Genomic DNA, 16,512 nt, shown 5'->3' on the forward strand with positions numbered 1-16,512 from the left:
CTCAGCACCACACGTACACAAAAAGCCAGAAGTGGCCCTGTGGCTCAAGTGGTAGAGTGCTAGCCTTGAGCAAAAAGCTAAAAAATTAAGGCGATGTATTATCAGCAGCCGCATGCTTATCTTTTCCTGCTTATGGGGGAATGGGGGAGGTGGGGAAGGAAGCTTACCCAGGGTCAGGAAAGAAATGTAAAAGGACTTCTCAAGTTTAGCAGCCTAGACCCACAGTGGGAGCAACTCATTAAATGGCACCTTCATGTAGAGCCAGAGCTAAGGCAAGCAAAGCTATGCTAATGCAAACTCCACACAGGCATGAATTGAAAGGATGGGTGGGGTTGGGAGAATGATGGAAGGGGTGACATTGACCAAGAAGCACTGTATTCATAAGTTATTACGTTGTATTGAAACTCCTTTGGTACAATTAAAGATAATAAAATAATAAAGACATGCAGGTCAGAATTCAGTATTAGCATGAGGATTAATTTAGGATGTACAAATAATTAAGGACTATTTCTTTCCATCCCAAGAATTATACTTTACGTAGGCAATAGGGTGGGCCTCCGCCCCATTAAGTACACTGTGTCTATGATTGTAATAGGAATCTACCTTCTTAAAAGATGCCACACACATGAAAAATAATGAGCCAAAATGTGCCTTTCAACCTTTATGGTTACCCAATTTTCAGGACTGCATTGAATCAAAATTCTCAAGATTGAAGAGCAAAGGCATTTTCAAGTCACACTTACCCATTTAGCAATAGGGCATCCCTGAGAACTTTTGCCTTCTCTACCGGTATAGACGGCCCTTTCAATTCTAATAGCTTTACCCTTCTCTCCAAACCTTAAAGAAACCCACAGAAACACACACGCACACAATTAGAAAAATGACTTCAAGAAGCAATCAAAATATTTGAACATTTAAGTGCAATTTTATCTTAGGACCACATCCTGAGAAATAAATGTGGTTTTTTTTTTTTTTAAAACAAAACAAAACAGATCTAAGCCAAGCAACTGGGTAATAGACTTTGATGTCTTACTTTTCTCCAATATCAAAATATACTGGAAAATGTAATGAACTATTTTATATCTTATATGTTGGGTAGAGAAAAACTGGGATTCTTTAAATATAATATATAATTTCACAAAGTGCAAAATTTAAGTAGTTTGCTCAGTTCAGCCTTTTAAAGCATATACTATTTGATTTTTGTCCTTTACTAAATCTGTTTTTCATAGCTTGGGGAATTCATAATAGATTTAACTAAATCTTGTTCTTTTAAAAAGGACTTGAAAAATAATTAGTATCCAGCCATTTAAAAATATAGGATAGTGTTAGAAATAGACAGTATGAACTTATTTGCTAATAAAGGGGGTCATTTAGAGAGATTCACTTTCTTTGCTAGGGTGATTTTATTTAGTGAATTTTTTTGTGCATTAATTTAGAAATCTATGATTTGGAAATACAACAAGAATGGTTCCAAATGTGTTCTTGCTGCCACTATAGTGTTTCTTAGTGCATTTCCATGGTCATTTGGACTACTTTCCTAAGGAAAGGCACTCTAGTAGATTACAAGTTCAAAGCTGTAGACACCTAAGAGTCTTCTATTTGGAATTAACTATTGATACCTGTAAATACTAGCATACCTGCAACTGATCATTAAAAACAAAGGCAGCTATAAAAGTCATGTCTTTTCTTTTTAACATATCACCCTTGCGCTCTCTGTTCAAAAGAGAAGATAACTCACACATTTACAATGTAACTCAATGATTGCTATCTTATGCTACTTTCCCACTCTTTCCTCTTTGACACTCTCAAGTGGGAAGTCACAGTGGGGAACTTTGTGGCCTGTACCAGCACCTCTGTGCTTGGCAGACTGGCTGGATGACTCTTGCTGGTGCCTGGGTTTTTCTATTTCTAGCATCCATCTCAGAGTGGGTAGCCTGTGCCAGCACAGAGACCATTAGTCCTGTCAAATATTGTGACTCCCTGGTGAATAGTGCAGTGTGTAGTGTTGGCAAGCCTGGAAGAGCTAAGCTACTAATAATTACTCCATTTACAATTGTTTACTGCTTTGTGTGTGAAGGCTGGAAAATCTGACATATACAAAGGGATAAACGTTAATCTGCCCTGTGCCTTTGCGTTAATTACCTTTCTTCCATGATTTCTCTAATAGCTTCCACATTAGGACCTGCTCCTAGATGGGTATAAAAAGGACCTTCATCTTTTTCAATAATTTGCTCTGTTGAGATAATAGAAGATTATTATTATAGACCTCAATTACACTAAATATAAAGGCTACATCCACAAAAGTATCCCCCATCTGCACATGAAGGGCTGTAAATTATTTAAAATTTTTTTCTTTAAAATGAGTAAATTGATGGACTGAGTTATTGTGCCAAATGATTAAGTATTATGTACATGATGGCTACTGGAAAAAAAATCACCAAATTACATTTCAGACATGGCATGTAAGAAATAATTTTAAACCAAAGAAGTGAAACTAAACAAAAAAAAGAAGGAATTAGAATGTATTATATGTAATACCAAGTACAAATCAACTTTGTAAACTGGAAAAAAAAAATAACTCTAGTTAATAATTAGAAGTTTTTCTACCATTTGAATGTTAAAAAATTATAAATAAAAATTTCTAATACCACCCCCAGAATATCACTCCATTTGTTGTCAAAGGTCTATTTTTTTTTTCTTTTTAAAAACTGTGTGCCAGTACTGCATGTGAATTGAACTCAAGGCTGGGCTTCTTCGCTCAAGTTTGGTACTCTACCATTTGAGTGACAGCTCCACTTCTGGCTTCTGGTGTTTAGCTGGAAATAAGAGTCTTGTGGATCTTCCTGCCCAGGCTGGCTTTGAACTGATCCTTTAATCTCAGACTCCCAAGTAAAGTAGCTAGGATCACAGTCGTGAGCCACTAACACCCAGCCAGGTCCATTTCTCTGCCTCATATTTCACCACCACCTTTTATGACTCTATTTTAAAAAGGAGAATGTTCAATCTAGACTGATATTTGTGGGATGATGTGAAAAAATCCTTGCGAGTTGGGTGAGGGGCAATTGTTAACCCCAAAGATGGAAGAGGGACAAAGTAGGATTAGGATGAAAACGTTACAACTTACCTAATATTAGTTGTGATATGTGTGGTGCTAAAGCCCAGGGACATTAATTTGGGGACGTAATAAGGGAAAGCACAGAGTCTTTTCCATCAAACTACAAGGGTGGGGACACATCCCAGCAAGAACAGTAAGTAGTAGTTGGGCTACTATACTACTCATGCTAACTTAACATTTGCCTTCTTCAAAAATCTTTGACTCTACCCCTGTTCTTAGCTGTGGTTAAGGTCATCTCTGCCCACACTTCATCTGCAGATATCAGCCAAAATGTTTCCTTCTTACAGACTGGTCACATCATCTAAATTTTAACTGAAAAGTGTCTGTTGTTAAGAAAAAAGAAGTAGAAATACCATTTTATCAAAAGGTGAAATATTAGCTGGGTAGCGGTGGCTCATGTCTGTAATCCTAGCTACTCGAGAGGCTGCAAGCTGAGGATTGTGAAGGCAGCCTGGGCAGGCAAATCTGAGACTCTGATCTCCAATTAATCAGCACAAAGCTGGAAGCGAAGATGTGGCTCAAGTGGTAAAGCACCAGCCTGGAATGAAATAGGTGAGTGAACGCATGAGGCCTTGAGTTCAAGCCACAGTACTGGCAAAACCAAAAAATAAAAACACAGAAAAGAGATGACACATTAAAGAGAAAAAAAAATGAAACAAAAATGAATAGAAATCAGCCTTTTAACTGTATTTATGGAGAAAAGGTCACAGTGAGTACTGGCAGAGCTTTTTTTTGCATAGTCATTTCTCCAACTCAGGAAGTTGAAGATAATAATTTCCTCATAGAGAAACTTTCTAAAACAAATAAGCTCCAAAGTCTAGAAAAATGAACAGTTCCTACATTAGCTGGTACTGTGTTTTCTTATATTAATCATTCTTCTTTATTGTTTTTACTGCCTGTTTGCCTCTCCAAATGATATTCAAAGAATTCAATCAAGAAATTTCAAACAAACACCTTTATATTTTAGAAGGTGTGAGTTGAGGGATGAAATGAACATGCAAGACTGTTTAAATTTGGGGCGGGGAACATGCAAATCAAGTTTTCTCTTGCTCAGCACAAGGATCTATAACTTAGAAAAAAAAAAGAGTAAGCTTTGGAGGTTTCATACCTTTATAAATTGCTCCCAGACTTGAGATTTTAAAACAGAAAGATCATCTCATATCTGAAGATAAATTTTGCTAATTCTGGATAAACACCATGTGCTTCAGTGTCTCTGGCACTTACCTACACATCTGCACGACGGGAATTCATACTGAGTCTTGGCAGGTGCACTCCATAAATTTTTTATAGGCGCCTCAAATAATTGGGAAGGTGACTCTACAAAACTATTGAGAACAGAGCCAGCTGTTCTTTTGCTTGGTGTCTTTTCTAAAGGAGATGCTTGCTGCTCTGAAGCGGAAGTGTGACTATTGATTTGTGTCGTTAGTACTGTCACTGGCCCAGACATTTCTACTTTCACGTGTTTCTGCGACTTGAGACTAAGTGCTTTATGGTCAAAGAGTGATTTGACTTGAAACTGCTTCACCTGCAGTTCCATGGTCTCGAGGATGCTCTTCTGCTGGCTCTTCTCGCAGCTCAGAGGTGGCATCTCTTGTTTGGGTGTCTTTTTCCAAGTTTTGTTCTCTTGAGGTGTTGATGCGCGCATACAGGCCTGGGGCTTAGAGCCAGGTTCACACTTGACTGGCCTGTGTATCTGGTTCTGGCAGGACTCGGCTTGGGCTTGCTGCACTTGCTGCTGCTCTTGCTTTTGGAGGAGGTGCCACCTGAGAGCAGCGTGCTTTGGGCTGTCCTTTGGGGGAGGGCTAACACGAATGCGACACCCTCCCTGGTCAGAGGCAGGGAGTGCCTCTGTAGGGTGATACTTCAAGTACCTTTGCTGAGCTAGCTGTGCGGCTTGCTGTCCTGCCATCTCTTGGTTTCTGTTTTTATATACCTGTAGAACAGAAGCTGGTGGAGGCTTCTGCTCTTGTTCTTGAAAGCACCTGTGAGGAACTTCTTGCTTTGGAGTCACATGATTTGGATAATAGTGCACTGGGTGCACGTTGGAGGTCTTGTTTCCTGCAAAGAGTTCAGAATGTGTGATTTGTTCATTACTCTCTGGAATTAGGTGTGGATTGCTTGCCCTTAATTTTAAGGTATGACCATAAGGGACATTCCTGTTAGTATTCTGTACTTGCTCTGATTTCTCTTGGGTGGTATGAGCTTGGAACTCATTTGATTTTGAATACTGAGTTTCACCACGAAAGCATTCTTCGACTTTAATCTGGCCAATGAGTGATCCTTCTCTTTGCTGACCATTGTTACCTTGGGGATGAGGGAAAGCCTGAGGCGTTTGTTCTTTACTCCTCATTTGTAATTTCTGCTGCTGCAGCTGCTGGTTTTGAGAGAAGTGTGGATCCTGGGATGGTTGGATTTGTTCTGCCTTCTTGAGACGCTTAAGTGATGAGCTTGAAAAGTGCTCAATCTCAGTAACCTGTTGATTCAAGTGCCGTTTTAACAATGGGGACAGGAGCGTCTCTGTGTGTGGGTCAGCTCTTTGTGGAAAATAAAATCTCGAGGCACACAGTACCTTCCTGTGAGATTCAGGTGATGGGTCCGTCTTAGAAATGTGCACTTGGGGTGAGAATTTTTGGAACTGGAGATGTTGGTCCAATACACCTTGAGACTGCCCTTGAAGCGTCTCTACTTGGTACATTTGTGACTTCTGCTCCTGAGGCATCACTTTCTGGGGATAAACTTGCCTGGAGAGCCCTCCACTTATGTTGGAATTTCCAGTGTATTGTGTGGAGGCGATTGGATGAGCAGAATCGGATTGACACTGTAGGGAGGCCTCACGGAATGGTGGGTGAGATTCCGCTTGGTGAAAGTGAGGAGTCTTCAATTCAATCCACCTGGTTTCAGTGAATGTGGAGTTGGGAGCACATGATCTCTTGCTCCATCCTTCCCCATCGCTTCCTCTTTGCATCTCATCAGCTGCTGGTGATGGTCCTCTAAATCTCCATGGCTACCAAGTGTTGGTGGGTTATGTTTGAGATGTTCTGATATTGATTTCTCAGAAGCCGAGGGAACAGTGGCTGTCCCTGGTGTCTGGATGCCATTGTTACTAACACAATGATTCTGAGGACCTTCTGGGAGCAATAGAGCAGGGCTGGGCAGGCTGGTCGAGGGATCAGGGCTCTGGGATGCTGTTGTCAAAGGGTGACGTTCAGCTTTCACTTCCTGTAGCAGGGTTACGTTGCTTTGGTTCACATGGTGGTGATTTGCTTCCAAAACTCCATCATTCAGAGTAATGTTTCCTTCTGAAGGAAACCGAGGAAGAGGAGAAAGAGGAGGAGGGGGAGAAAGAAGCATTTGGGGTGGTGTAGGAGGGGTAGGAAAGGAATCCTTAGTGAACACTGAGCTTCCCTTGAAGTAAGCACCATTCATATCGTTTTGCTTTAAATACTGTTCACAGTTGCCACGAGAAGCTTGCACCTTGCTGCCGGCACCTGAACAGAATTCTTCACCAGAGACACGTTTCATGTTTCCTTGGAGGCTGCTGTGTTCTGCTGTAGTTGAGCCAATCTCGAAGAGTGACTTTTGTGGTTGGTGGTAGTCTGGTGTTTGAGGGGAACAAGGGGCCCCCCGCATTGCCATGGGTTTGTTGGCATTCTCAGCATCACAGGCCTCCGCTGGCTCTGGTGGCAGCTCAGGGATTGAGGTCTGGGAATTGTTCTGCCCTGAGGTATGCAGTGGGTGAGTGAGCTCACAGGACACCTCATGAGTAGCCTGACTGTTAATGGCATTGATGTGAGATGTGGTTGTCTGCACTGGATTGGAAACACACCCCGGATAATAGGGAGACAGTGTTTTCTCCAGGAGCTCACCATGCATGTTTTCCATGGAAGAGGCAGAATCGGTAGCACCATTAGACATTAGCACTGCCTGGTTTGTAAGAAGTAATACAACGTTCTTGTCGTGGTCGCTGGCATTTTCCCTTTCCTGCTCCTTCAGAATCTGAAGCTCTGGACTTTCGGAGCCATTACAGTGATGTGATGGAAAACTGGTGGAATTTTTCACTGAATATTCTTGGGCTCCTGAGCTCACAGATTCTCCCTTATCACTCAAATCGGAGACATTTGGTTGACTGCTACTTTTACCTGGATTTCTTACTTGCCTTTCCCCGAAGCGATTGCTTTCTCCATTAGCCTTTTGGTCTTGTTTCCATTTCTTGTTGTTTGGGAGCCCAGAGAGAGACGGTTCACTAAGTGTGCGTTTTATTCCTGTATTTGGCAAATGCTTGGAATACCCTTGGCCTTCTTGGATAAAATCTGGACTGGTACAACTACTCTGGCTGTCCTTTAGATGCGGTATTCCGTAATGGCTCTTAAAAGACTGCCACTTGGTGTCTCCATTTACTTCTTGATGTGGTCTCTCAATTACTGGGCTTCCATTCTGGAGTTTGACAGCCAGAGGTTCTGCCTGGCAGATCGGGGAAGGTAACGGTCTCAAGAATGGACTTTGTCTGTTGCCCTCAACATGGTTGGTTCTATCCTCTTCCATCGGGCTTGCTTCGGGGCCATCCACAAGGCTGCCCTCTGAATGAACTCTAAAGAACATGGAAACAAAGAAGATGCATCTGTACACATCCAACACTAACAGACAACTTAGACAATAACTGTCACTGAAGTATTACAGGAATACCTAGGTATGGAAGAAAGTGATACTCGTTTTTACCTTCTGTAACAATAGACCAATGGCTGACTCAAGAAGTGTTCGTTTTTATCTTTCCAACAATTCTCAGATCACTATGGAGCACAATGGCTAATGAAATTTATTAGCTGACAAGGGGAGTTTATAGTTGATTAGTAATTAGTACCAACTTCTTTTCCAAATAATCCTTTGGGATCAAAGTTTTAAGAATTATAAAGAAAAATCCCTTTTCTTTCTTTTCCCCTAGCACTTCATTTATCCAATTGCTTGCCAAGTTCTCTTGTTTATACTCCTCCATATTCCTTGGATCATCTCTACTTTGTCTCAGGACCTATGTTAGCAGATTAAGAAAAACACACAGTTCTGCAGCCATGTCCTCCCCCTTGGTCTGCATCAGTGGCTTTCCTGCAGCAGTGGTTTTCAAATTCTTTAACCTGAACATATCTAAAACACTAAATGTCCTAGGGGATGGGGAGGAATAAAAAATGTCATTTATAAAGAAAATAGTCAAGGGCTCGGGATATGGCCTAGTGGCAAGAGTGCTTGCCTTGTATACATGAGGCCCTGGGTTCGATTCCCCAGCACCACATATACAGAAAATGGCCAGAAGTGGCGCTGTGGCTCAAGTGGCAGAGTGCTAGCCTTGAGCAAGAAGAAGCCAGGGACAGTGCTCAGGCCCTGAGTCCAAGCCCCAGGACTGGCCAAAAAAAAAAAAGAAAAGAAAAAAGAAAATAGTCAAGGTTTAGATGGTATGCTGAGGGAAGCCCTGTTCATTGCTCAGCATCAAAATCATGCTTTTCTAGATGATTCTAGTTCCTTCTGCAAGGACTACCAGCCTTCTATCAGGAGGGAGTGTCCATATGCAGGTTTGTTTCCTAGTACTTCCTCTTAGAGTTCACACCAACAAGAATAGCTTATTTAAAAAAATCTCCATCACCAGATGCCAGTGGCTCATGCCTGTAATCCTAGCTACTCTGGAGGCTGAGATCTGAGGATTGTGGCTCAAAGCCGGCCTGGGCAGGAAGTCAGTGAGAATCTTATCTCCAATTAACCACCAGAAAACCATGACTGACCAAACAACAACAACCTCAACTACAGTAGGCATGGTCAGATCTCTGCCTTTTTTTTTTTAAATGTCTGTCCTGGCTTGAACTCAGGACCTGGGCATTGTCCCTGAGTTTCTTTTGCTCAAGGCTAGGACTCTACTACTTGAGCCACAGCGCCACTTCCAGCTTTTTCTGTTTATGTGGTGCTGAGGAATGATCGTACGGCTTCATGTATGCTAGGCAAGCACTCTACCACTAAGCCACCTTCCCAGCCCTTAGTATGCCTTCTTAAACATACTATTTTGTGATCCTTATCTCAGGTATTGCCTCCTTCTTTGAACTCTACAATAGACCACTTCTGTTTCAATGGTGCTTCTTTCAACATTTTGCAGATTTTCTACTATTGAACATACCACTTATATACAACTGTACTTTGCCTTCTCTCACTGGACTATGAACTGTCCATTTTTTTGTGTGTGTGTGGTTTCATATAGAGCAAGCATTGAGGCAAAATGCCAGTGGCTCATGCCTGAAATCATAGCTACTCTAGTCCAGGCAGACAAATCCAAGAGACTTTTTTTGGGGGGGGGGAGGGGTTGATTGTGGGGCTGTGGAGCTTTGGTGCTATCCCTGAGCTTTTTCGCTCAAGGCTAGCACTCTATCACTTTGAGCTAAAACTCTACTTCCAGTTTTCTGGTGGTTAACTGGAGATAAGCATCTCATGGACTTTCCTGCCCTGGCTGTTGTTGAACCACAATCCTCAGAACTCAGCCTCCTTCTTCGTAGCTGGGAGTATAGGTGTGAGCTACCAGTGCCTGGCAGAGACTCTTGTCCCAAATTACCCAGCCAAAAAAAAATGGAAGTGGAGGTATACCTCAAGAGTAGAATGGCAGCCTCAAGTACAAAAGTTAAGCAAGTACTCAAGACTCTGAGTTCAAACTTCTGTACTACTACCAAAAAGCAACTCTCTTCCCATAATATGTCTTAAAAATTACTGAGACAGATACAGTTACCTACATAAAAGTGTGAGTCAGGCTAGCACTGAGTGAAAAAACTGAGAATAAGAACCTGAGTTCAAACCCAGTATTGGCCTGTGGACACACAGTCACAAATGTTTATCAATAGTTAGTCATTATTATGGACAGAAAAGACCAGACAATAAACTCCATGGAGTGTAATTTTTATGGAAAATTAGTAATAATAAATGACTGATAGAAATTGATTCTTGAACACCTAGCCTAGTTCATTTGCTAATAGCTCATTATTCCAATTATACAAGTAAGGCTTTGATTACGTGATATAAGCTTCTTCATAGGTTTACCAAAAAAGTAATATGGTGACTCAAATTTTCAGAATTAACAAAATAAAGCTGGGCATTTGCAGCTCATGCCTGAAATCCTAGCTATTCAGAAGGCTGAGATCTAAGGATCACAGTTCACAGCCAGCCAGGGCAGGAAAAAAAAACTATGAGACTCTTATCTCCAATTAACCACCAAAAAAAAAAAAAAAAAAAAAAAAGCCAGAAGTAGAGCTGTGGCTCAAGTGGCAGAACACCAACCTTGAGCACACAAGCTCAGAGACAGAGTCCAGGACTTGAGTTCAAGCTCCATGACTAGCGCATACACTGACACACAAAATTAATGAAATATGGGCAAATCATAAAAATAGTTTTGATTTTGTTTTGCTAAGCCAATGTTCTACTTCTTGACTCATACCTGTAGTCCCTTTTGATTGTTACTGCTTTTTCAGATAGTATTTCCCAATTTTCCCCAATCTTCTTTCTTCATTTCCTTCAGTAACTGAAATCACAGGCATGGTCCACCATCCCTGGTTTGTATGTTAAGGTTAAGTCTCACTAACTTTCTGCCTAGGCTAACTTTGAGCCATGATCCTCTTTAATTCTGCCTCCTGAAAATCTGGGATTATATTTGTGAAGCATTCCACACCACTTTGGCACTTTCTTAGAGACCAAACAGGCAGTTTTAGAAATTATTATTATTATTATTATTATTATTTTTTTTTTTTTTTGGCCAGTACTGGGCCTTGGACTCAGGGCCTGAGCACTGTCCCTGGCTTCCTTTTGCTCAAGGCTAGCACTCTGCCACTTGAGCCACAGTGCCACTTCTGGCCATTTTCTGTATATGTGGTGCTGGGGAATCGAACCCAGGGCCTCATGTATACGAGGCAAGCTCTCTTGCCACTAGGCCATATCTCCAGCCCCTTAGAAATTATTTAAGACAAAGTTTGATGAGTTCACAAATTAAACATTTAGACCCAACTTGCCATTTTTTGTTTACCCTTTTACTGCAGTAATCTAATATTCCTTATAATTCCTGCCCTACTAAGGAGCCAAAAAGAACAGTTATATTTTCTAGAAATACTATGGTTTTTAAACAGGGGGATTACCATTTCATAAGTCAGGTAGTGAGTACATTTTTTTTAAGGTGATATCACCCTTTCCTTTGCTCTCTCCCACTTTCTCTTTTCTGTGATTTTTTTTTTCAAAATCTAAAGGTCAAACTATATCCAAGTAATTTAGTATAAATAGGAACACACAATCATTATCTGTGGCCATTTCATGATTTCAGCTAATGGCAGAGAACAATTTTCTAAGAGAGAAAAGGAGATGTAGAGATGGAAAGGGAGAGAGGGAGGGGGAGAGGGGAGGGGGGGGGTTCATGCTCAGTATGACCTTTATCATTGATGTGCAGATTGAAGAAGCAAATCCATTTTGAATACTGGCCTTTTAGCTGGTAGCTAACATTTTGGTTTCCTAAGACCCAAACAGGTTTTCAGCCATAGCAGTTTCCCTTTGATATTTAATTCTGTGCCTTTTCCTGCCACTCTGACAATAATTTATTATAAATTCAAGTCGCATCGGCAGCATCTGTGAAACAATTACTGCATCTAGGACTGACTTTGCAGTCTAATCCATCATAATTATGACAGTCCTCTTTGAAGATACCATGATGCATGACTTAAAAATAGCACATTAGTGTGCAAATGGACCCGCATCTCATTTCACCAATATGCATTTAGGGCTGTAATTTAGCTCAACACCATTTGACTCTTTGAATCGCTCAAATGTGGCTGTACTTCTCACCACATCAGACTATACAGATAAGGCTCAAAATTTGTGAAGGGTTTCTATTCTCTCTCTTGTTCTCTCTCTCTCTATTGATTTTGTAGGTGCTATTTCTTTTCCTGTTTTTAGTGTAAAAAAATACAGACCATTTAAGTCTTTTCTCATGGGGAAACCTATGCAGATGTTATGATAATGCAGTTTAATTAAATGCAATCTTGAGGTACTGAGAGGCTGTGAATTGGAAGAGTCCAAAGTTATTGCTGCTGTGAACTTAGATGGACATGTGCAGATGAACGCCTTGCTTTCACTTCAAAATTAAACCAGCAAAAGAATGAAAGTATTTTGCTGTTCTACTTATTCAAACCATTGGCCTCTAACTCAATATTTCTTCTATCTGGTAAAAAGATTCAAAGTGGCTAAAATCTTAAGCCTAAGAGGTTTAAAACAGTAGACTTTGAGATTATAGTTGAATAGTAACGGATTATTTTCAATAATTTTAAGAATACTTTGTTGTATACATACTTGAATTTCCAGGACAAATGAGGAGAATTTAGTTTTCTTTGTTTTTTTGTTTTTGTTTTTGTTTTGTTTTTTGCCAGTCCTGGGCCTTGGACTCAGGTCCTGAGCACTGTCCTTGGCTTCTTTTTGCTCAAGGCTAGCACTCTGCCACTTGAGCCACAGCGCCACTTCTGGCCATTTTCTATATATGTGGTGCTTGGGAATCGAACCCAGGGCTTCATGTATAGGAGGCAAGCACTCTTGCCACTAGGCCATATTCATTCCCAGCCCGAGAATTTAGTTTTCTAATTAAACCTTTTAAACACAGCCTTTTTACTGCTAGACCCTCACAGGTCACCCCAAAAATCTGACTGTTCATTTCTAGATTATTGTGGATTATTATTGGATAACTTCCTATGTGAGTATAAATAACAGAAACAAATTGACGATTGAGAAATTGTAGTATAATGCTAAGAGTAATGCTGAGTAACTAATTTAGCATGAGTTATTATTATTTTTATCCATTAAGAAACACTCATATTCTGGCCAAGTGCTGGTGGCTCATTCCTGTAATCCTAGCTACTCAGGAGGCTGAGATCTGAGGACCATGGTGGTTCGAAGCTAGCCTGGGCAGGGAAGTCAGCGACACGTTTATTTCTAATTAACCACCAGAAAACTGGAAGTGGCACTATGACAAAGTGGTAGAGCACTGGCCTTGAGCAAAAGAGCTCAGGGACAACGCCCAGGTTGCTGAGTTCAAGCCCCAAGACCAACAAAAGAGAGAGGGAAAGACAGGGAGGGAGAGGGAGGAAGGAAGGGAAGGAGGGGGGGATGGAGAAACACACACACTCCCTACAAATTTGCAGTCATATACCTTTCTTTTACATTTTGACTACACAACCTGGCACACTGGCTATTCTAGTAAACGTGAAGTTGTTGGAAATACCTCATATCAGCTCTAGACCACAGTCAATCAATAGGCATATACTATTTAGATCTCTTAACCTTAGATGTCAGTGTAGCTCATTCTTGAGTGTAAAAGATCCAAAAGCTGGACTCTGCCCAGCCTTCTCTCAGTCAGCCTATGAACACAAATGTCAATTTCAAGCTGGGTGCTAGTGGCTCATGCCTACAATCCTAGCTATTCAGGAGGCTGAGATCTGACTACCATGGTTCAAAGCAAGGCCAGGCAGAAAAGTCATCTGTGACACTTTTTTTTTTTTGCTCATCCTGGGACTTGAACTCAGGGCTTGGGCACTGTCCCTGAGCTTCTTTGGTTCAAGGCTAGTTAGTGCTCTACCACTTGAGCCACAGTGCTACTTCTGGCTTTTTCTGTTTATGTGGTACTGAGGAATCGAACCTAGGGCTTCATGCATGCTAGGCAAGCACTCTACCACTAAGCCACATTCCCAGCCTCCCCTGTGATACTCTTCAATTAAACACACACACACACACACACACACACACACACACACACACACACCTTTCCTTCCTTAATTATATGGCTTAAGACTCTCGATTCATCACAGAACAAATACAAATTTTGACTACTATTGATAAGACTCAAAATGAATGTGAGGTTGAATTGAACTCCTAGCTGAATAAACACTACCAGTGGTGAGTGAGTGGCTGAAATATATTCACGGGAACACTGATGCTCGTACATTCAGTTTGACTGAAAGCCGGCGTCACCTAGCATACACTGTGCAGAAAGCAAGTTGACATTAACTTGAACAGTTTTGTTCTTTTATCCATGTCATGCTGAAACATTATCAGTATCTGAATTTGAGATTGACACGAAATCACACTTTGGATCTGAGATTACACTTTCGGACAATCTGTCTCTTTGGAGGAAGATTGTTTTAATTGGTATCCTGTTTCCTGTTTTGTTGTGGCAAGCAGGTCACCACTTTAAAAAAGAAAAGTAATGAAACTGAATTCATGCTAAATGATTCCCAAACTTCGGAATTGACTGGTAACACTACCTACTTACTACAATGCTTTTTACACACTATTTTATTCTTCATGCCAACCTCGTCAGCAAGGCATACTTAGCAACGTCTCTATCATTAGGAAGGATCCAAGAAATACTGTTTAAAATGGTGAAAATAATGTTGCATTAATTAGTGTTTGAGTTCAGTGCACATTAGAATCAGTCTACCTTTTGTATCCCTGACACTCTACAGAAAGATAAAAATAATGAACCTGTAACCGGTGGCTCATGTCTACATTAGCTACTTGGAAGGCTGAAATCTGAAGATCAATATTCAAAGCCAGTTAGGGCAGGAAATTCATTAAGATTCCAACTAACCAGCAAAAAGCCAGAAGTAGAGGCCTGGCGCAAGCGGAAGATGGCTTTTTCCTGATCAAGGATGGCAATCAGGAAAAAGCCAAGTGAGAACTTGAGGACCTGAGTTCAAGGACCAGTGCTGGTACATTAATAAAAAATGAAAACAAAGGAACAAAAAGCAACTAGGAGACTTCCCTCCCTTGGGAAGCTTATTCTTCACAGACCTCAAACTGTGGTTTAGAGGAAATAATGTTGGAGTTCTGGATGGACATTTTCTATCAGTTAGAGGAAGGAAGGGAAGGGGACCGCAGCATTTCTAAGTCAGAGGAGAGAATAAAAATTTGTTTTCAGGCCAGGCACCAGTGGCTCACGACTGTTATCTTAGCTTTTTAGGAGCCTGAGGTCTGAGGATCATGATTGGAAGCCAGCCCCGGCAGGAAAGCTTATTATGAGAATCTCATCTCCAACTGACTACCAGAAATGGCGCTGTGGCTCAAGTGGTAGAATGCTAGCCTTGAGCAAAAGAGCTCAGACAGCACCCAGGCCATGAGTTAAGCCCCAGGACATGCACACATACAAAAAATAATGTTTGTTTGTTTTTAGAAATTTGTGATTTTTCTGCTAATAGTTAACTGCATAATTAAGATACTCATAATGACTCATATAGTAAAAACTGAATGCATGAAAGAAGAAAGAAACTGGAGTCGCACACTTTCTACTTCTGAAGCTACTCAAGTTCAAAGTTGTAGCTGTGGCGCTGTGGCTTAAGTGGCAGAGTGCTAGCCTTGAGCAAAAAGAAGCCAGGGACAGTGCTCTGGCCCTGAGTTCAAGCCACATAACTGGCAAAAAACAAAACAAAGTTGCAGCTGTGACTCAAATGAACCAAAGGCAGTCCTTTTCCTCAAGAGGTAGAGCACTAGCCTTGAGCTGAAGAGCTCAGGGACAGCGACCAGGCCCAGAGTTCAAGCCCCACAACTGACACACACACACAAAAAAGAAAAATCTATAAATGTGCATTGTACTAAAGAAAATCCAATTTTCTGCACTTCTAGTTCTTCACTGGAATCTCCTTTTCTCTATTACAAAAGTGAGTTTTTATTTCTTAGCTAAAACAATTCCCTGAAAATTAATTTATCATCCACTATAAACTGAGAAGATGAATTTTGGTCTTAACTGGTTTTAATTTGGTCTTAATTCCACATGCTTATAGCATTAATTTCTAATAAGATTTGAGAGCTCATGAGAATCTAAGGAAAGCAAATGGTCTCCTTTTCTAGAAAAATCTATGTAAATTTTCTTGATATGTTTATAAATTCTCATGTTAATTCTTGAAATGCTTGTCAAAGATTTCAGCTCTGCAGTTGCATTTGAAGAATTCAGCCCAAGTCTGAAATAAATGTTAAAATGAGTTTACTCCAAAATCTTTAAAAAAAAAAAATAAGATCTGGGTGACTGGGAATGTAGCTTAGTGGTGCTTGAAGCTTAGCTTAGTATGCATGAAGCTCTGGGTTCGATTCTTCGGTAACACAAAAACAGAAAAGGCTGGAAGTGGTGCTGTGGCTCAAGTGGTAGCATACTAGTCTTGAGCAAAAGAAGCTCGGGGACAGTGCCTAGGCCCTCAGTTTAAGCCCTAAGACTGGCCAAAAAAAAAAAAAAATCTGGCTTATTTTTGTGTGGTGTGTGGTGTATTTGTGTGTGTGTGTGTGTGTGTGTGTGTGTGTGTGTGTGTGAAACTAGCTGATAATTTATTCTGTCTTCTTGAAAGCATGCTTTCTATTCTGAATTT

General features: G+C 40.8%; 1 protein-coding gene across 1 annotated transcript in view; it reads right to left on the reverse strand.

Moving 5' to 3' along the window:
* Positions 1 to 16,512, reverse strand: part of Tet2 (tet methylcytosine dioxygenase 2) — a 94,225-nt gene that overhangs the window by 26,689 nt on the left and 51,024 nt on the right. Inside the window, 4 exon segments of the mRNA XM_048333374.1 lie at positions 744 to 837; positions 2,143 to 2,233; positions 4,340 to 6,007; positions 6,010 to 7,703. Coding sequence (XP_048189331.1) covers positions 744 to 837; positions 2,143 to 2,233; positions 4,340 to 6,007; positions 6,010 to 7,657 — 3,501 coding nt within the window. The 5' untranslated portion in view covers positions 7,658 to 7,703.

Source organism: Perognathus longimembris, chromosome 24, assembly GCF_023159225.1.
Source record: "Perognathus longimembris pacificus isolate PPM17 chromosome 24, ASM2315922v1, whole genome shotgun sequence".
In the NCBI taxonomy this organism is placed as follows: Eukaryota; Metazoa; Chordata; class Mammalia; order Rodentia; family Heteromyidae; genus Perognathus; species Perognathus longimembris.